Raw genomic sequence first — 22,243 nt, 5'->3', positions numbered from 1 at the left:
TGGGCCGGAAATTCTTGACTAAGATAACTTGCAGAATTGCGACAGAATTATACGTGAGTATGGATTTCTTGAAAGTTGTTGATCTGACACGGCGAAGTTGATTGTTCAATTACCTTTTATTAGTGGTTATGCCACTCGATCAGGCTTTAATCATACTGTTTACCTCAAGTTTGCTCTATTTATCTGACTTTGTTAATGAGAGGATGCCTTCAAATTGACAACTAGTTACTTATCAGGAAAAAAACGACTTTTCATTAACAGAGAAAGATTATGGATGGGGCTTTGCTTGTGTAACATCCCGGTTCCACACGGGTCGGAAAGTTACTTCCTATCACTTAAACTCACATTTCAACAATATAATAATAGACTCCAAATTTCTAATATCATATAGAAATTTCGATTCATACTAATTTTTTCAATATAACCAATTTTTCAAAATGCTAAGTCATCAGAATACAATAAATTTCTTAATAAAAATAGACAACACTCATAAAAACTTTCTATGCTTAATCCATTATACTTAAATCATCTCACCAAATGCTTCGAAATCTTGATCCTCAGACGAACCATCAAAATATCTAAAAAATATTATGGAGATAAGAGGTGAGTTATCAACAACTAAGTAAGCAGAGAACTTATACTTGCATGCAAATATGAGCATTTATAAAGTTTGGTATGCAAAACAAAACATTTACTTTCAGAATGCATAAACAACATATTTACTTTCAGAATGCATAAACAAAACTTGTTACAAAATATCAGAGCAAAACTTTCAGAAAACTTTCTTATTAAAAAATCCAGCATATCATAAACTGAGATATCATCTTCATATCATATCGAAGCATTTCATCGGGATAAATACCATATTTAACCCCCGTGGTAGGATTATAAACCACCATTATACTCATGGCGGGGCCGTATGCCATGTTTCACTCCGTGGTAGGGTTATAAACCACTATTATACTCGTGGTTGAGCTGTATGTCATGTTTCATCCCGTGGTAGGGTTATAAACAACCATTATACCCGTGACTAGGCCGTATGCCATGTTTCACCACGTGGTAGAGTTATAAACCACCATTATACTCGTGGCTGGCCATATACCATGTTTCACTTCCGTGATAGGATTATAAACCACCATTATACCCGTGACAGAGCCTTAGCAGAAACAGAACAGAATAACATCAGAACCAGATCATATTCAGATACAGAATTTATACCAAGGTTTTCAGATGCCATATCATATCAAAGCCGAATACTGAACAATTTCAGATCATTTCATATGTTCGAAATAAACAGAGTCAAAATATTTTCATTTATTCATACCAAAAACTTTTATATTTTCATATTCGATATTTTTGCATAGTTCAGAAACAGAATGCATAAAATTAACTCATGTCTACACTAGTCATGACAGAAAATACTTTCTCTTATATAGAATTTATGCATATGCAGAACAAACATCTGAAGTTGTTTTCAGATTTCTTTTTGAAAACAAATATGCATATTTTCAAAACTCAACCTCATTTAATTTCTTTTATGCAAAACTAGTATATGAACCCCAATTTTCAGAAATTCTCCATAACAGTATTGAACAATTGTCAATCGCCACCTATAAAAATTTATGTAACTTAAATAAATTTTCAATGAACAGATAATCTCATATTACACATGAAGTACCTATTTTAATTTCTTAGAAACCTAAAATTTCTTTTAATTCTAAAATACCATCACTTCCTAAATTCCTCAATATCCACATACCTATTAAACTCAGAATATTTCAAAAATTGCATAATAATATTAATAATAAATACAATTATGCCATAAAATACATTTTTGGTTTAAAAACTCATTAAAACAAAATCTGATTAAAGTAGGAGAGCAAATATTTCATTTAATAAAAAATAGACTAATTAGTTTCTCTTCAAAGAGTTCAAAACAAAAATCTTGTACTACTATGTACTTCTAAAAAAATATATATTAATACTAATAATATATTTCAAATCTTTATTTAAAACAAAACTCATACAAAGTGAGTTTAATATATACAATCAAAACATGATCAACTTATAATTATTCTATTAAAAACATCAGTATACTGACTTAATTTATAAGGCCAAAGATAAACAAACATGTAGCCAACGTAAAAACTCCTCCAAAAATACATATCAACACATGTTTTCAAAAAGGGCAAAAGGGTAACAATACCCCTCTTCTACTAGGTTAACCTAGAAACATATAAACTACACTGTAAGACCATTAAAAGAGAACAAAGTAATAGGGGAGGCCAAGATGTGGCGGTAGGGGTTTATTGAGCAGAACTGAGATGCGCAAGGAAGAGGCAGGGTGCGATGGGGCTGGACTGGCTAGGCATTGGTGGCGCAGCTAAAGAGCAGGGGAGGGCATGCGGCGAAGATGCCAACACTAAGCGGTTGAGCACGAGAGAAAAAGACAGATGAAGCATGGTGAGGACAAAAGTATATGGGAGGAAGGCTGTGGGGTACGTCGTGAACTTACCGAGAGCGAGCGGTGGCTAGAGTGGCTGAGATGTCCGGTCGGCACTATCTATGCAAGAGGTGATGTCGGGGTAGGGCTGGTGCCGAGGAGTGGCTTGAAGTGCTCTATTTTGGTTGCTAAAAACGGGGGCTGACGTGGGTTGAGAGCGTGGAGCACAAGTGGGCTGCGGAGGTGCAACTGAGTGGCTCATGGGCGTGCCACTTGGTGGTTTCCGTGGTGGTCAGGTGAGGGGTGGTGGCGTCGATTTTACGTGCAGATGGAGGCTGGGCAGCTTTCACACGGTGGCTAATGGGGTGTTGCCATGCATGGGTTGAGACCGTGGGTTAAGGGGAGCTTGTGAAGGTGCAATTTACGGTGCTTTCTGGATTGGAAGGGTTTTGTTACACGGTTTGCATGGGATAAAAAAAATACTTCTATGTTTCATGGCAGTGAGACCAATTGAGAAGGGCTTGAGCAGTGACTGGATCGTGGGGTGGTGAGAACTTACGGAGAAAAAGAGGAGCGAAAGAGAAAGTTTGGAGGATGACTTGATCATCTGATAGTGAATTGAACGAATGGCATCGTGGGTGAGTGAGAGTATGAGTATGTGATGGAAAAGAAAAGGAAAAGAAAAACAAACTGCAGAGATGTGGGGAAAAATGGAATTGAGGTGGAGGGATTTTCGGAAGTGAAGAAACTGGAAGGAAAACAAAGAAGGAAGGAAAAAAAAAAAAAGAAACATTCTGGCAAGAAAACTGTAATCTGGGAATTAGTACCAAAACGACATCGTTGTGGGATTGGCCTCCCTTTTGGTTTGGGTTTAGGCTCTGGGTATTACAGCTTGTGATATATGTATGGCTAGGTTGACAAATAATTGAGGTACAGAAATGTTGGTTAACATTGATGGCTCTCTACTTTTGGTTAAGGTATTTGTGCCACATCTGATTGCCCGGTTGGTCGTCTGGCACTGAGCAATGAACGCTAGAGCACAAAGTCCTAAAGTATCGTAATGAAGGTCACAATCCCGGGGAGTTTTCCTCAAGGGGGGAGTCTCCAATGAACAGAGAGAACATGAATGTGTAGAAGTAGAATGAATACCTGAGTCTTTTTGTATTATTCCTTCATATGGAAGATGGAGTTTGATTTTGGGTCGGCTGATGAGATATTTGTCATGTCAACATGCATACTAGATTCGGAAGATTCTTGCATTGATCGTAACCTGGAATATCCTGGGTTTCCTCTTTCAATTTGTAAGGAATTCTTTTGAGTAAAGGTAACAATATTCCTTTGCACAACTGTCCGGTGTGATCACGTCATATATATATATATATATCAATTTGTTGCTAATTGTTCTTGGAATATCCTCTTTTTCCTCTTTAAAAAGTAAAGTAATGATATACACATAATACATTGTATAACACATTATATAACAATATTATAAAATAAAGATAATTTTGTAAAATGACGTGACTTTTATAAGATATTTTATAAAAATATCCCTAATTTAAATATATATATATATCAATTTGTTACTAATTGTTCTTGGAATATCCTCTGTTTCCTCTTTAAAATGTAGAGTAATGATATACACACGATACATTGTATAATACATTGTATAACAATGTTATAAAATAAGATAATTTTGTAAAATGACGTTACTTTTATAAGATATTTTACAAAAATACTCCTAATTTAAAATATTGTTGTGTAAAGTGTTGTGAAAAATATTATGTAAATCATTTTCCTAAAAAGTAACTTGTAAGGAATTCTTTTGACTAATGGTAACAACCAAAGCTAATCACGCGCTCTGACTCTTCCTACAGCTACATGCGTTGTACCAGCAACTTAATCTAGCAGAGATCTTCCAGATTTGGGTTACCCTGTCTCCATCCCACCGGCGTGTGGCTACCACGCACCATCACAGGAGCGCGGGAACACAGATGTTCATAGGCTGCAGATCAGTCCACCCGATGCCATATTTTCCTCTATGTTATCACTTTCCCTAACCGATAATCTCGAAAAAGGGATTGCAGATCTCTCCAAAAATCATCTCAAAATAACAAACAACAGTGCACCTGCTACACTCACCGCTTTTAGCGGTGGTTCCATTGTTTGTAAATTTTTGTGAACAGCTTATTACCGTCTTTTAAGATGACCTCCTCTTTGTAGGACATAGGTGAAAACTAAAAATTTAGTTGTAAAAATCAGTTTTTTTTCTTCTTTTTTATCTATCACTTTGCACTGTTGTTATTGTTTTGAGATATCTGTTGGGAAACCCCACCTCCTCCTTATATATCATCTTTTCTAATTTTTAATAAAGTTTACTTGCTTGCTTAGGAAAAAAAAAAAGAAGCTAATAACGAAATGTCACTTTTGTTTTTACCACCAAATCTAATGGCTCGTGTTGGGTTGAAATTTGAATAAGAGAAATGTTTTAGGGTTGAAAGAATTTCACAATAATATATGTAGTATGTTAAATTATAAAATTACTTTTATTATAAAATAGATTTAAAATATTTTAAAATCATGTCAACTTATAAATTTATTTTTATGAATTCTCTTTTTGATTGTAGGTGTTACTTCTCTTTATATAATGGAAACAATCATTTTTCTAAATTTCGAAATGATTTTGAGAGAGAACTCAGAGAAGGAATAGCCCAGATCTTAAAATTATTTTGGAATTTTAAGTTGCGTTTGGGTAGTAAGATAATCTCAGATATTCTGTGAATAATAATAAAAAAATAATAAAAAATTAATGATAGAATTTTGAATAGTAGTGAAATGTAGATGCAAAATAATAATAAAATAATAAATAATAATAGAGTATTCTCAGTATGCTCCACTAAGAGTGAGGGCCGTTTGGATACTTAGGGCTTGGTTTGGATGGCAAGAACCTCCCATCCCATTTCATCTCATTTCAATATTCAAAAATTATAAATACAAACACTTTTCAATTTCAAATTTTCATCTAATAATTACTTAATCATTACAACTTTTTTAAATTTTCAAACAAAATATAAAAAATAATTTAACTTTTTCAAATATTAAAATAAAAATAATATTAACAAATAATATTCTAATAATATTTTAACTTTATAATATTTTTATTTAACTTGTTATTTCTTATTTCTCAAAACTCTATAAAATATCCTAACTCAAACCATTTCATTACTATTTACAAATTATTTCACTACCGTTCATAGATAATCTCATCTAATATCACGTATTTATATTTAAATGATGTTTGACTATACAATATTTAAAAATATTTGAAAACAATTTATTGCCAAACGAATCGTTATGGAATGTCTATGCAAAAAACTATAAGGTATCGAGACTAGTCATTCCCTTTTATAACTCTCACGTGACTCTAAAATCAGATGAATTTGGTTTATGGAGTAGACACGCAGATGGTGTTCTGCACAAAAAAAAAGTAAACAATATCAAATCTGTTTTTTTTTTTTTAATAAAAAGATAATATATGGTGTGTACTACCGATTAGAAACAAAAATGCGTCAAGAATATAAAGAATTTAAAAGTAGTTAATACATTTGTTACCAGAAAATATAGTATTTTAGAAAATTTCATTCGAAATACATTGAACCCATTTCCCATTGTTTTAATCAAATATATAAATTTCCAAAATCTCAATAATTTAGAGTGAAATAGACACATAAAATGAATTAAATAGTGCTAATTACAAATTTTAAGTGCGTAAATCTTGTGCATGCCCTCTTAAAAAAGTAGAATCCATCAAGAAAAATTGATTTTTTACATTATTTTCACGGTGAGGCTATTTTTATTTTTTCTTTTTGCAAAAAATTTGTGCACAATTTGTATATTTAGAATTTATATTATTAGAGCAGCATGGCATCAGTCCTTCCCTTAGTCCAGATCATGTGGATGCAGCTGCTGATGACAGTATCAAAGGTCCTGATATGCAGTCACATTCTCCATCAAGTGAATCTGCCTCTTGTAACAAACCTTTAGTCAATTTACTAAATAGCCATTCTCATAGATGAGCTGTAATGTATTTTTATGTAAATTTTAGTGGTAGTTATTTGTGGTGTACAGAATAGAGGTAGTACGAATATTCCCTAGTCTGTTAGTTGTGTCTGTCCATTTTTGGTATAAAGCAATGGCACTGTGTAAACGAAATATATGAAATGAATCAGAAGTTTTCAAACATTCATTTCCATTCTCTGTTCTCAACCTAGCTTTCTTCTTCTTGTTATTCTTACATGGTATCAAGAGCCTAAGGTTGAGAATTTTTTTTTTCTCTCATGGCTGCTGAAGAACCCAAATCCCCCTTTCTCGATTTCAATAATATTATCAATCCATACAAATTGGACCATGGTGATAACTCTTCCATTCCCTTGGTTCCTGACCTTCTCACCACTGAGAACTATACAACCTGGTCAAGAGCTATGTGTTGAGCTCTTCGTGCAAAAAACAAGCTTGGTTTCATTAATGGAACCTTGTCAAAACCAAAATCCAACTCTGACCCTCTCTATAATGCATGGGAAAGGTGCAATGACTTAGTTGTGTCCTGGCTCCACAACTCTATCAACCCATCACTCTAATCCAGCATTGCTTTGGTGGATAATGCTGCACAAATCTGGAATGAACTCAAAGACAGATTTACTCAACAAAATGGCCATAGAATCTTTCAACTTAAAAAGGCATTATTAGGTTTGCAACAAGATACTGACTCTGTTAGTATTTACTTTGGCAAGTTTAAAACTCTGTGGGATGAACTTGGGATCTATGATCCAATGCCTGACTGCACTTGTGGAAAGTTGGCCGTATTATTTGACAGATATCAAAGAGATTGTATTATACAATTTCTCATGGGTTTAAATGACTCTTTTCAAGTTACCCATGACCAGATCATGCTTCTGGACCCTTTGCCTTCCTTAAATAAAATTTTCTCTATGATTCAGCAGCAAGAGATGCAACACCTCATGCTGTCTGGTCTTCCTTCAGCAGACTCAATGGCATTTTCTGTCAAAAACACCTCATATAAATCTGTTTCTAAACCTTTTTTCCAACCCAAACGAGACAGACTCTTTTGCACTTACTGCAAAATTCAAGGCCATGCATTAGAGACTTGTTTTAAGGCAGACAATGCCCCAGCCCCCATCTGTAATCACTGTCATATGACAGGTCATATAGCAGAAAAGTGCTATAAGTTACACGGTTATCCACCCGAGCATAAACTTCATGGTAAAGTTAAACCACAGGGGTTTTCTTCTGCAAACATGACCTCACTTGAACCAGCTGACCCCTCAGATGACAAATTGACCTTTACCAAAGACCAATATCACAAACTGTTATATTTGTTGCAGCCAAAAGAAGTATCCATTGCCAACCACTCAGTCAATAATGTTCAGGGAGATTGTACACATCATTCCACCATGAATGGTATTGTTTCTTGTCTCAATTCTTTCACTTCAACACACACCTCCACACAAACACCTTGGATCATTGACACTGGTGCTACATATCACATGATCTGTAGCACCACCTTCTTCTCATCTATCACCTCTCAAGTTTCCTTTCTAGTTAAACTCCCAAATGGCCACACTGCACCTGTCACTCACACTGGCACTATCCACATTACCAACACATTAACATTACACAATGTGTTATGTGTTCTTTCTTTTCATTTTAATTTAATTTCTGTAAAATAGCTAACCAATTCACTCTCTTGCTGTTTTATTTTTCTTTCACAATTTTGTTTTATCCAGGACCTTTTGTCATGGACCACGATTGGTATGGGTGAGATGAAGAATGGGCTTTACCATCTGCTTGCTGCACAAGTGTCCCCAACAGCCCTCTTAGACCATTTTTCCATTTCCTTACACAAAAATATTTCTGTTTCAGCTACTTCCAAAACTGTTGATCTTGTTTCAGATATTTGTCATTGTCGTATGGGACATACACCCTTTTCCACATTACATGTAATACAAGATCCTTTAATCAAAAATCATGTTCCTCTCATTTCAAATCTCAATCCATGTCTTATATGTCCACTTGCAAAGCATCATAGACTCCATTTTTCTGTTAGTTCACACAAAAGCAGAATCATCTTTGAACTTATCCACTGTGACATATGGGGACCTAATCCAATAACAGCATATGATGGTACAAAAATACTTTTTGACCATTGTAGATGATTATTCTAGGAGCACTTGGATTTATTTACTCAAAGCTAAATCAAACACCAGACCATGTATTGAAGCCTTCTGCAATCTGGTTGAAACCCAATTTCAAACCAAAGTTCAAACACTTCGAAGTGATAATGGCCTTGAGTTTCAAATGACAGATTTTTTCAACAAAAGAGGAATTATTCACCATAGAACTTATGTGGAAACTCCACAATAAAATGGGATTGCAGAAAGGAAACACCAACATTTGTTGAATATAGCTAGAGCACTTAAAATCCAATCTAATCTTCCCAACTCATATTGGAATGACTGCATACTAACTGCAGCTTACATAATCAATAGGATTCCCACCCCCTTGTTGTCTAATAAAACACCTTTTGAGCTTCTATTCAACAACCCTCATACATATTCTCACATGAGAATTTTAGGATGTCTCTGTTTTGCCTCTACCATATCTCAACATAGACAGAAATTTGACCCTCGAGGTAGACATTGTGTTTTTCTTGGTTACCCCTTTGGGGTAAAAGGATATAAACTTCTTGATCTAAACACTCAATCAGTGTTTATTTCTCGAGATGTTACCTTCCATGAACATGTGTTTCCCTTTCATCAACCCAACTTCACTCCACTTTCTTCATTATCAACTCCTCCTGCCTCAACTCAGTCTCTATATTCTTCTAGCTTAACTCCTTCACCTTCTTTTAGCCCTATCTTACCAATCACTTCAGAATCACAAACACCATCACCCATATCACCTGTCCATTCTACAAATTCCCCTCCCACTTCCCCCATTCCATCAATATCACCTCTTCTTTCTATAAATTCCCATCTTCCCCCATTTCTACCACCTGTTCTTTCTATAAATTCCCCTCCCACTTCCCCCATTCCATCAATATCAAATTCCCAATCTCCTCCTCCTCTTAGAAGATCCACTAGAACCAGAAAAGCACCTCAATACCTCCAGGATTTCCATTGCCAGCAAGCAACTTCAATCTCATCCTCTCAATCCGTGAGCATGGCATCGGTTCCCACAGGTATATCTTTTCCTTTAACTTCTTCCATTTCTTATCACAACTTATCTCATGTCTTCTCTATTTTTTCTGCCACTATCTCCTCTAATAATGATCCACACACTTACACACAAGCTTCCAAGGATCCTGACTGGTGCAAGGCAATGGATACAGAAATTGAAGCATTAGAGCTTAACCATACATAGACCCTCACATATTTACCCCCTGGCAAAACTGCCATTGCATGCAAATATGTATACAAAACTAAGTACCATTCTAATGGTACCATTGAGAGAAGGAAAGCAAGGTTAGTTGTTAAGGGCTTTACTCAACAAGAAGGAGTGGATTACCATGAAACTTTTTCCCCAGTAGTAAAGATTGTAACTGTTAGAACAATCTTGTCTTTGGCTGCAATCAAAGGGTGGCACCTCCACCAATTCGATGTTAACAATGCTTTTCTTAATGGGGAGCTAAATGAAGAAATCTATATGAAAAGGCCACCTGGATATACCAAAGGACAACCTGATCAGGTCTACAAGCTACACAAAAGTCTCTATGGGCTTAAACAGGCCTCACGACAATGGTATGATAAATTCTCCACTTCCTTGGTTCAATTTGGTTTCACTCAATCCAAGGTTGATTACAGCCTTTTTACCCTCATTACTGCTACCAGCTTTACTGCATTACTTGTTTATGTCGATGACATAGTGGTTGCAAGCAGTTCTTTTGATTCAATTTCAATACTCAAGACCTTCTTGAACACACACTTCAGGATTAAAGACATTGGGACATTAAGATATTTCCTTGGCATTGAGGTTGCTAGATCCCCAAAAGGAATTCACCTCTGTCAAAGGAAATACACTATCGATATCCTTGCTGATTCAGGTCTCTTAGCTTGCAAACCCTTAAAGCTCCCCATGGACCAAAACCACAAGTTAAGCAAATCCTCTGGAACACCTCTCTCTGATCCTACTCCATATAGACAACTTATTGGAAGGTTACTTTATCTAACCTTAACAAGATCTGATCTTAGTTATCCCAACCAAGTCTTAAGTCAGTTTATGGACCATCCCTCATCTTCCCACCTTGCTGCAGCACATAAGGTATTGAGATATCTCAAAAATGCACCTGGCCAAGGTATTCTACTTTCCTCTACATCTTCCATTCACCTTAAAGGTTACTATGATTCAGATTGGGCCTCTTGCCCAGACACCCAAAAATCCATCACTGGATTTTGCATTTTCTTGGGTCATTCTCTCATTTCTTGGAGATCCAAGAAACAAATAGTTGTCTCAAGGTCATCTGCTGAAGCAGAATATCGTGCAATGGTTTCCATTTCTACTGAACTCACTTGGCTAAGACAGTTGTTCAAGGACCTCTCCATCTCTCACCCACAAGCTGCTGAACTTTTTTGTGACAACCAAGCTGCTTTACATATAGCAGCCAATCCAGTTTTTCATGAGAGGACAAAATACATTGAAGTGGATTGTCATCTTGTTCGAGACAAAATTCAAGAAGGAAGCATCAAGACCGCCCATGTTCACACAACTTCACAGCTTGCAGACATTTTTACTAAGTCTCTACCTTCTCATGTTCTTTACTCACACTTCTCCAAGATGGGAATAGAAAACATCTATTCTCCATCTTGTGGGGGGGTATTAGAGCAGCATGGCATCAGTCATTCCCTTAGTCCAGATCATGTGGATGCAGCTGCTGATGACAGTATAAAAGGTCCTGATATGCAGTCACATTCTCCATCAAGTGAATCTGCCTCTTATAACAAACCTTCAGTCAATTTACTAAATAGCCCTTCTCATAGATGAGCTGTAATGTATTTTTATGTAAATTTTAGTGGTAGTTATTTGTGGTGTACAGAATAGAGGTAGTACGAATATTCCCTAGTCTGTTAGTTGTGTCTGTCCATTTTTTATATAAAGCAATGGCACTGTGTAAACGAAATATATATGAAATGAATCAGAAGTTTTCAAACATTCCTTTCCATTCTCTGTTCTCAACCTAACTTTCTTCTTCTTGTTATTCTTACATATATAAATAATTATTTTATTTATTAATAACCGTATAAATTATTTTACAATAATAAATATATAATAATAACTGTTTTATATGTTAATAACTCTTTACTTCTAATTTTCTGATAGAAACTATATTTAATGTAGGACTAGAAAAAAGGATAAATTTGTAAAAATGCAATGTCCTCCATTGGCATTCACTTTGTCCTTTCTATTTTCCCCTTTCAGGTCAATAATGAACATTCATTTACAAGCAAACAAATTCGTTTCGGATGTCGAGACTCGAAACAGATGATTTTAGTTGATGGTTTATGTTTTTGTGGCCATTAATATTATAAAAAAAATCCCTTTGTCTTCTAAAGATATTTTCTAGTACTAAGATAGTACGTACTAGTGTTTCATTCTTTCATTTTCTTGTGCGAAGATAGAATATATGACCACCGAGCCCTGGACTGAAACACAGGATCTGAGATTCTGAGACCCAAAAGCTCATCATCGCTGCCTGCTTTTATATTTATTTATTTTTCATTTCCTATTGACTGAACGATCCTTTCGCATCAAATTGAAGGTTCAAGGTATATATATCACTCTCTCTCTCTCTCTCTCTCTCTTTCGGTCGATTATTTTTCTATTTGTTTTAAGAGCATTGAAATTTATTGCCACTTTCACTTCCAGATCATTATTCACGAGGAAGTATGCTTTATTTATTGTTTTTTATTCGTTTTAAACCCTTTCAAACTCATTGGTGGAAGAAAGCGTGTTTCTTTGTTTTGTTTGGGATTTGATTACCTTTTTTATGCCTGTTTAACGTGACATTGCCTTGTGCTTATGGTTCTCGGATTCTTATGAGCATTGCTGACGTAGTTCGTTATTGTGTTCTTCATGGATGATTGGATTTCGTTTTGTCTCAATGACCGAGGTTGGAGGTTTTCCAAATTAACATAAATAAACCGGTGATTACTAGTTAGTTTTTGTTTCTGCTGTTGATAGGACAGACCAATATTAATTTTATTCCTTTGATCCAAAATGCTCGTCTACATAGGATCATGGCTCATGGCTGTTTTCTTGGGTTTAAATCATTAAATTATGTGTGAAAGTTAATTCTCAATTGCCTTAGAAATGTTCAAAAAAGTTAACTTAAGTCTTCAATTGTATCATGTTTCATGAGTGACGAGTTCGGTTCTGAGAGTTTATTCTAGTACTTCAAAAAATAATTAGCGATCATTGATTTTCTGGCCTTGGGCTATGCAATGAATTTACAGTGACTTTACATTTACTTAAGAATTGTGGATGTTTTTAGATCTTCTGCCAATCGGAATAATGAACAGAAGCACGGAACAGTGATGGCCTATTGTAGTCTCAATGGAGATCCGAAGTTACCAGTTTTAATGAGACAATGAGTTTGAGTTGGTTTGTTGGGTTATCTACGTCATTGTTGGCTCAAAAAAATTAGTGTTGTCATTTGAAACCGTTTACTATACCTTGGCAATAGCAGAAGGTAGTGGTAGATATAGTATTGTGCAGAATTAATCATTGGCATCTTCTCTAATGTGTATTTTCCGTAGACTATGTTTCCATTTTGCTATTTTGAAACCAAAGTACTTTTTCCCCTCAAGGGCTTGGTGGTTACAATGGTTTCAAAATAGCACTTGGTGGAAAAAAGCACTTTGGTTTCAATGATGGTTACAATGGTGTGCAGAAATAATCATTGGCATCTTCTAGGACTTGGTGTTTACAATGGAAGTGCAGACAGAAATGTTCAATGTGGAGCTGGCATAAAACGTTTAAAGGATGATGGATGAAATATAGGAAGACAACAGAGGGTTAAAAACTTTGTCTGTAAGACTTGCTGATTTATCCAAAATAAGAATGGGATATCGGAAGTTACACTTATACCTTCTTCTGTTTGTTTGTTCATGAGGGATACATTTTCTGGAAGCTATGTGATTGACTGCAGCAAAATTATGCGCCTTTAACAAACAGAACCTATAATAATAGAGTTGAAAGTTCAGGTCCCACCTGCTTTGGTTGTTTTTTCTTTGTGTGGTGGTAGGAACTTAGAATACTAGAAGGTTTAATTGCCGAGTCTTTGAATGAAGCGAAGAGAATGGTTATCTGGATTGATTTTTCTTTGGATAGGTTGAAACGGGACGAGATATTTTTTGTGTGATTTTATTGTCCTACAATAAATCTCAAGATCTTTCTATCCTTATTTTTTACATTTGTTATGTGTTGAAGCATATTAGCGGTGATCTTTGGCAACAGCATGAAGTATCACCCTACCTTGGGTGCGTGCCAGATTTGGTGAAATGATGTGGAAAAAAGGGAGAACACCATACTTCCTCCAGTATGATTTAATGTTGGGATTTATGGTTCCTACCTGTTGCCATTTCTATTTATTCTTTGTCTATTAGAATTAACATAGAGGCCTTTGGATGACTAAATATAAAAACTGGAATGTCTTCCAGTTTGGTAGTGACTGCTTGTGTGATTAGGAATAGAGAAAATTTTTAATAATAGAATTATAAATAAGTAAAATGTTCTGTATAAGACATAAAGTAGTTTCATTTAGGAACTTATAATTGAAATATGAATATAATGAGTTGCACAAAAAAAATTTTTAGCAAATTTTTAGTCGGCGGCTTCTTAGGAATTCACATACCTGGTGAATAGGTAAATGCTTTATGGACTAGAGATATATTTTTGGGGTTTAGCATGGGAAAGTTTTTGTCGTTGCTGCATTGCAATGTTGAGGATCAAGTACACAAATTTGGGAATGAAGTACTTTTTTGGTTTGTAGGTTGTGCTTAATTCATCCATAAACCATCAGCAGGTAAGGAAAATGTAGGAAATCTAGGGCTTCGAAATTTATTGGTGGAGTTTGTGCAAATATATGGTCTTTTTATGATGTTGCACAGTGATTTCTTATCTTTTATTGTCAAGAGCGCATTCTTAGGCTCTTGTGAGAAGGTCAAACGCATATTTATGCACTTCATTTCCTCTTTGTTGGTCTCCATATTCTATTCATTGAGTTACTTGTCTTGACAGTCTTGGATTCCTATTATTGTGCATAAACTTTATTTTGAGATGGTATCCTGAACATTCTGTATTTTGTTAACCAATGATGCAATAAGTTATAATGTCATTCTGTTGTTATAATCATTCATATTTGTCATTGTTTCTTAATTTTCAGATGGAAGTGCAAAATTCTGAACATGGCCATATAATTGAGGTGTGTGGAGATGTGCCAGCTGTGGGACCAAGTCTGGCTGGGAGTAAGATTTGTGGGGAAGCAGCATGTGGATTTTCAGATCCTAAAACCAGTTCTGAAGATGCCAAAGAACGGTCGGCATCCATGCGGAAACTTTTGATTGCTGTTATACTCTGTGTCATCTTCATGAGTGTTGAAGTTGCTGGAGGTATTAAAGCCAACAGTCTTGCAATTTTGACCGATGCAGCTCATCTGTTGTCTGATGTTGCTGCATTTGCAATTTCGCTATTCTCACTCTGGGCATCCGGATGGGAAGCAAATCCACGCCAATCATACGGTTTCTTCCGAATTGAAATCTTAGGTGCTCTTATTTCCATCCAGATGATATGGCTTCTTACTGGGATCCTTGTTTATGAAGCGATCGCTAGAATTATGAATGGTACTGGTGAGGTTCAGGGCTTTCTTATGTTTGTTGTTGCTGCATTTGGTTTAGTGGTTAATATTGCCATGGCTCTCTTGTTGGGACATGATCATGATCATGGTCATGGCCATGACCATGGTAGACATGATCATGGCCATGGTGATCATGATCATACTCATGGGGGTCATGATGAAATGCATAGCCATGGGATAACCATTACCACACATCATCATCATGAGAGGCACTACAAATATGATGATGAGCACCATCATGCTTACGAAGAAGATCAAACCAAGCCTCTGCTGAAGACAAGCAGTGAAGGTGAAAGGAAGTCAAAGTATGGAGCTAAACAGAGAAAGCAACGGAACATTAATGTACAGGGGGCGTATCTTCATGTACTTGGGGATTCTATTCAAAGTGTTGGGGTTATGATCGGTGGGGCAATTATATGGTATAAGCCTCAATGGAAGATTATTGATCTGATATGTACCCTTGTATTTTCTGCAATTGTGCTGGGGACAACAATAAGGATGCTGAGGAACATTCTGGAGGTTTTGATGGAGAGCACACCTAGGGAAATTGATGCCACAAAGCTTGAGAAAGGTCTCTGTGAGATGCAGGAGGTAGTTGCTGTCCATGAGTTGCACATTTGGGCCATAACAGTAGGGAAAGTCTTATTGGCCTGCCACGTTATAATTAAGTCCGAGGCTGATGCTGACATGGTTCTGAACAAGGTCATAGACTACATCAGAAGAGAGTACAATATCAGTCATGTGACAATTCAAGTAGAGCGCCAGTAGATCCAGAGAGAGTAACTGCTGATATGTTGGATGTTTCAATTGATTGGGTTTGTATGTTTCTTTCATGTTTTTCAATAAGCATGATCATGTCCACTATATCTCTAAGCTGGCACTTTCTGGTATGCATGCATCTAAACAGGAAAATTCTTATCTAGTGTACTACTTCTCCATGCAACAACCTTTCTTGAAGCTCTCACCTCTCTGGATTCACCTCTGTAATCACCCATGAGGTCAGTAGCAACTATCACGAAATGTTACTCGAGAATGACATTACGTAGGGAGGGTGATGTCATTCTCATAACCTCATGCGAATGCGCATATTCAAGCAGCAATATACTTTTCGAATAGTTGTCCCGAGCAGTATATTTTATTTTTTTATTTTTCTTTTCATTTTTTTTATGTATTTTTTTAATCATTATAAATATTTTTTAAAAAAATTATAACATTATTAAAAAATATTTTTTTAATTATTAAAAAAAAATTATTTAAAACACATTTTCGACACCATTTCGAAACGTTTAGCATTTCTGACAACACGTCGGCATGAAAATGGCTCGTAACCTAACGCACCTGACAAGGCTGACATTCAGTGCCTGCCCTGCCCTGCCCCACTTTCTTCCCGTTTCCGACTTGATTGAAACACAATGTCAATAATAAGCAAAACGACTTCTCACAAATATATATATTTTATTAAAGAGAACAAAGAAAAAACAATTAAAAAAATCGTGGACAAGGATCCCCCGACCTTTTACTCCATGGATGCATCCCTTCTGCGTAAGGTGATGATCATATACCCCACGTACAATAATGTGAGGGCACAACAACCGTAGGAGTCAGATTGGGCAGGCATGTGATAAACATGCATCATGGCTTCTTTCATGGATGTATACTCTTTTATTAATTTATCGTGCACTCTGTATATGACACGATATATAATGCATGATTTAATTAACCATTCATATGTTACGAGCACAGCACATTCTCATGTCAAGACCACACTATAAGACATTCCACTAGTTTCAATGTCAAGACCGAAAAATTTTCTAAACTATGATGACAAAAATAAAGTAACAAGAAATCAATCACACAATACAAAGATTTACATGATTCGATAACGTGTCTATGTCTACAAAATTGTATAGAATTTTATTTATCTTGAGAAATGACAATATATTTTAAGGTGAAAATACACAATTCTTGACTAGCTATACTATTCATTAAGTGCACATTTATTGGGTTGTATGGCATAAATCATAATTTCACATGCAATTATTGGGTTATTCACTCAAGCGAGTCTCGAGCGAACTCTCTACCTGAGCTTCACTTAAGCGAACTTTCTATATAGTGATTCTTGAGTCACAAATTAGGTCAAAAAAATTTCTCGGGATTGTTGCCCCCAAACCCTCCCGAGGCTTGGCCTTGTTCGCTTCGCCTTGGGTTGAGCCTGTGCTCCATGGCCCAATCCTTATTGAAAATTCACCAAAAATCGTAATGAAATTCTTATCAGATCAAATCATCAAATTGGGTCGCTGTAAGAATAAACCAGACTCCCCCAACCCAACATTCAAGTATCCTCTTAAGGACATTGTGCACAAATGGCCTTCAAACCCTTTAAGTCCATCCTTTAGGTGGGTGAACGAGTTTTTGTAAATCATATGATTTGATTCATATAGTTGTTTATGTTTATAAATTTTCTTTTGAATAATGTAAATTCAATGTCCAGTTTAAAACTTTAAAAGGTTTGTCAAGAAGAACGGATTAACAGCTGAAGGGGACAAGCCTATGTTAAATGTCTTTGAGGGATAAATGACATTTGAGATAAACTCCATAGATGAAGTGTAAAAGTCCATCTCATTTTATAAATATTATGATTACAAGTAATTTTAAGTTGCTTTTTCGACAGGGAGGATGTGGTTGAATAGTACAACAACGTAGAGGTAGATATATTGGCTAAGTACTGCACCAATTATAGAAAGTAACCTCTATACTGCTACAATACTCAACCACATCTTCACTATAGAAAAATAATGTTGGAAGATGATTTTTATACCCAGTTGAACAAGGCTCAGTCCATTTCGCCGAAACTTGTGGACCAGGGAATAGAAGGGAAAAACCCAGACCGAGTTAGGATTGGAGAAGCATATTAGCCTACTCTCAAGAACGGTGCATTAATGAGGGAAAGCTCGATCGGAATCATGTCTCCGACAAGATCAGTCGCATTAAATGAGTCGTCAAATGGCCAACACCAAGGTCGAGTCCATGTTACTAATAGGAACGACCGCATTAAATGCGATGCCATGCCATCTGGAACAGAAGGTGATTATGACAGTGATAGAGGAGGCAAAGATCCCCCATGGGGCATGAGTATAAATAAGAGGGAGCGGGCAAAAGACGAAGTTTAATCACTCTGAACTCACTCTCTGCTCTCTCTCTTCTCTCCAACACTTAATACCTTTTGACTCTAACATCGAAGGCGTCTTGGACACACCCGATCACCACATTCTTCTCCCTTACAGGCACTCAACTCGATTCAGACCTGATGGTTACAAAACATGCTCTAACAAATCTTATTAGTCAATTGTAACCAAACTAGTTGATGGAATTGATCTATAGTACTTTATTCCACGGAGTTCACCTTCAACGTCAAATATCTCTTAAAACCTTGAATCCTAGCATGTTTTCTTAATTATAGAGAACTTTTAAATATAAAAACAACGTAAGTCATGTATGGTTAACTTGAAGTATGTTAATTTCATGCATCTATAGTATGAGGATTAAGGGCCGCTAAAGACACAAAAAAATCTCACAAAGGGATTTCACATGTGGCGCACTACTAGTGTGCCACGTCTCTTCTTCTTCTTCTTCTTCTTCTTATTTTTTCTGTCCCTCCCCATGCCTCTTCCTCCCCTTTCCCTCTCCCGCAATGTCTACTCCGGCCCCCTGGGTGGTTCCCGACCACCCAAACCAAACAGACGATGGTCGTCGTCGACGCAAGTTGCGACCACCCCAACCACGACACTGTACACAAAACGTGCACAACAAGCTCACGACACTGCCATGAGCTCCCATGTCCCCGCTTGGACAGCCGGCTGCTTCTGCCCATCTTGAGGTGGTCCTCGACCACCATAGAGGGCACAAAGAGGGGGGAGAAAGAGAGGAAAAGTGGGGGAAGGGAGAGGCTTGGGAGAAAGGGAGACGCCGGGGGGGAGACGCGACACACTAGTAGTGTATCACATCAGTGTGTGAGATCATTTGTGAGATTCTTTTGTGTCTAGTATTTTCCCTGAGGATTTAAGGGTCGTTCTTGCATATAGTTCCCTAGAGGATAATGATGTAGTTCTACAAATCCCCCATGCAACTTGAAACTTTTTCGGTATTCACATTGAAATGAGTTGAAATTATGGTGGTCTAGGAAATTGGAAAATCTCTCTTGCAATATGCATGATATAATTACTAAGGGATTTACTATGCATCAGCCACTATTCACTCTCACACCCCACACCTATAGCTTTTTCATAGGGTGTGAGAATGTTTTTCATAAGGTATGGGAATGTTTTTCATAGGGTGTGGGGTGGTGAATAGTGGTTGATGAGAAAAAATTTTCAATTACTAATCGCTGCCTCCCGTATCCCATGGTTTTAATTTAGGTGTCCTTTGTACAATGAGTTGAAATGAAAGTTAAATAAAATCTTATTAGAATATTATTTTTTAATATTATTATTGTATTGAGATTTGAAGAAATTGAACTGTTTATTATATTTTATGTGAAAATTTGAAAAAGTTGTAATGATAAAATGAGATGAGATGAAACATTTTCACTATCCAAACGGCCTTAGAGAATATGTTTCATGTTTCTTTATAAAAATAGGAAAAATCTAATATTTATATTAAAAATTCAATATTTGATTTTTTTTTAAAAAAAGGTAATGCTACATACAATCGTAGAATGCGCAAATACTGCACAATCGTTTTGAAAAAGAGTGAGACTCATTCTTAAATAATTAATTTTTTTTTCATGTGGGTTCTATATTTACTCACATTTCTCAAAAAAATTTTACAACACTTGCATACTCAAAGACTATAAATATCATTTCTCAGAAATTTTTAATGGATAGGAACCAAAAGATCCAAACATGACACTACAACAATAATGGGTAGAATCGACAGTATGCTAAGGTTGAACGTGGCGGCACCTGGCAGAAGTGGCTGGACCTTATAGGATTGCGATGAGTGAGCAGTGAAAGATTGGGAATGAGCAGTGCTACTCCGCCGCCTGAGTAGCACTGCTCAGACTTACCACTAGTTGCAAAAGCAACTTTTTTTTTTCTTTTTTTTATTCACACTTTTTTAATATATTTAAATAAAAGAATACATCAATACACTTAAAATCACTTTCTTGCTCACTAAGTTTAAAAAAAAAAAAAATTTACCAAGCGGTACATTTGAGCGGTACACTTGGAGAGACAAAATAGCTTTTCGCATTAGGAATACATAGCCCTAATTTGCAAGAGAGGAAAAATCAAGGGATTTTTATTATCTGATTGAGAGGATTTGCATGAGTAGGGGGACTTACACATATAGATGAGAAGCATGAGATGCTCGGGGTCAGGGATGGTTTTGGAGCTGTAAGAGCACTCTCATTTGAAGGTTAATGTACATACATCAAATATATATTTTATTAATTATTTTTTTCTTTCTTTCTATCACATATTTTATCACAATTAATATATTAATTTAATAAGAACATAATTATTAATTAATATATAATAAGTAAAATAATAAAATTGATAAAATTAAATAAATTAATAATTAAAAAAATTAAATATTTTTGAAATTATTAGTTATTCATTATCATATAATGAATAAATGTATAATTTAATGTAGAGATTTGATATGAATAATTAAAATTAAATTCATCTAATATTATTTTATTATTATATAATAAAAAATAAATATTTTAACGTAGATATTTATGTGAATGAAATAATCAAAAATTAAATTTCTTTTATATTCATCAAAATTATCATTTAACTTTAGCTAATCCAACCAGTCCAATTAAGCTGAGATGATGCTCAAGCCACCATCGAATTTCACCCCCAAAAGTTTTATTTTGGGAGCTTAGCGCGTAAAATGGTTTGACTGCAAACGATTAAGATTTTTGGATGTTGAAGTGAGTTGAGTTAAGTTGAGTTGAGATGATAAAATATTATTAGAATATTATTTTTTAATATTATTATTATTTTAGAATTTGAAAAAATTAAATTGTTTATTATATTTTATATTGAGATTTGAAAAAGTTGTAATGATGAATTGAGATGAGTTAAGAGATGTTTATCAGGAAAAGTACTGTTGGATGGCATTGACTGAGTATCTTCCACCAGCGTAAATCTTGGAAAAAAACTCGGCAAATGGGCATCACTGTTGTAATGCGATCTCATAGGTGATTTGATGTAACGAGGAGCCATGGCTCACACCGGCCCCCTCTCTACTCGGATCAGCGGCCTAAGAGCATTTTTATTAGATTAGTTAAAAGTTAAATTTAATGAAAATTTAGTTATTAGGTGGATAAATTGCTCATATTGAATTAGCTATATTTCAAATATTTAGAATATAGTTACAGTAATATCTAAACTAATTTCTAAATTTGGAAGACACTATTCATTCATCAAATCCTTTTTATATTATTTCTTTCTCTTTCCTTTTAATATTAATTATTTCTCTCTCCATTTTAAATGATAATTGAAAAAATATAATTAGAATACAATTACAAATTAATATATAATATTATAAATAGTAAAATATGAAAAAATAAAATAAATTCATAATTAAAAAAATTAAAAAATTTTCAAAATTATTAATTACTCGTTACTATATAATGAATAAATAGATAATTCAATTTGGAGATTTGATGTGAATAGTCAAAATTAAATTTATCTTATATTATTTTATTGTCATATAATGAAAAAATGGCTATTCCAATGTAGAGATTTATATAAATGGAATAGTTAAAAGTTAAATTCATCTTATATTCATAAAAAATGTACTTTAATTTAACTATTCCAATGAGAGTGCTCTAAGATTCCAAAGGTTATCCAACAATCTTATAA

The 22,243-nt window shown here is 35.2% G+C and overlaps 2 protein-coding genes across 2 annotated transcripts; both read left to right on the top strand.

Moving 5' to 3' along the window:
• The first annotated feature begins 10,162 nt into the window (after window positions 1-10,162).
• On the top strand, window positions 10,163-11,497 carry LOC108992430 (uncharacterized mitochondrial protein AtMg00810-like). The gene has a single exon (XM_018966986.2). It carries the CDS (start codon window positions 10,163-10,165, stop codon window positions 11,495-11,497), a length of 1,335 nt encoding a protein of 444 aa, XP_018822531.2.
• Window positions 11,498-11,935: 438 nt separating this feature from the next.
• Window positions 11,936-16,234, top strand: LOC108992388 (metal tolerance protein 1-like). The gene is made up of 2 exons (XM_018966946.2): window positions 11,936-12,279; window positions 14,898-16,234. The coding sequence occupies exon 2, from the start codon at window positions 14,898-14,900 to the stop codon at window positions 16,134-16,136; it is 1,239 nt and encodes a 412-aa protein (XP_018822491.1). The 5' UTR covers window positions 11,936-12,279; the 3' UTR covers window positions 16,137-16,234.
• Window positions 16,235-22,243: the final 6,009 nt, after the last annotated feature.

The sequence above is a fragment of the Juglans regia genome, chromosome 2 (genome assembly GCF_001411555.2).
Source record: "Juglans regia cultivar Chandler chromosome 2, Walnut 2.0, whole genome shotgun sequence".
NCBI lineage: Eukaryota > Viridiplantae > Streptophyta > Magnoliopsida > Fagales > Juglandaceae > Juglans > Juglans regia.
This window is presented reverse-complemented; position numbering and strand designations above follow the sequence as displayed.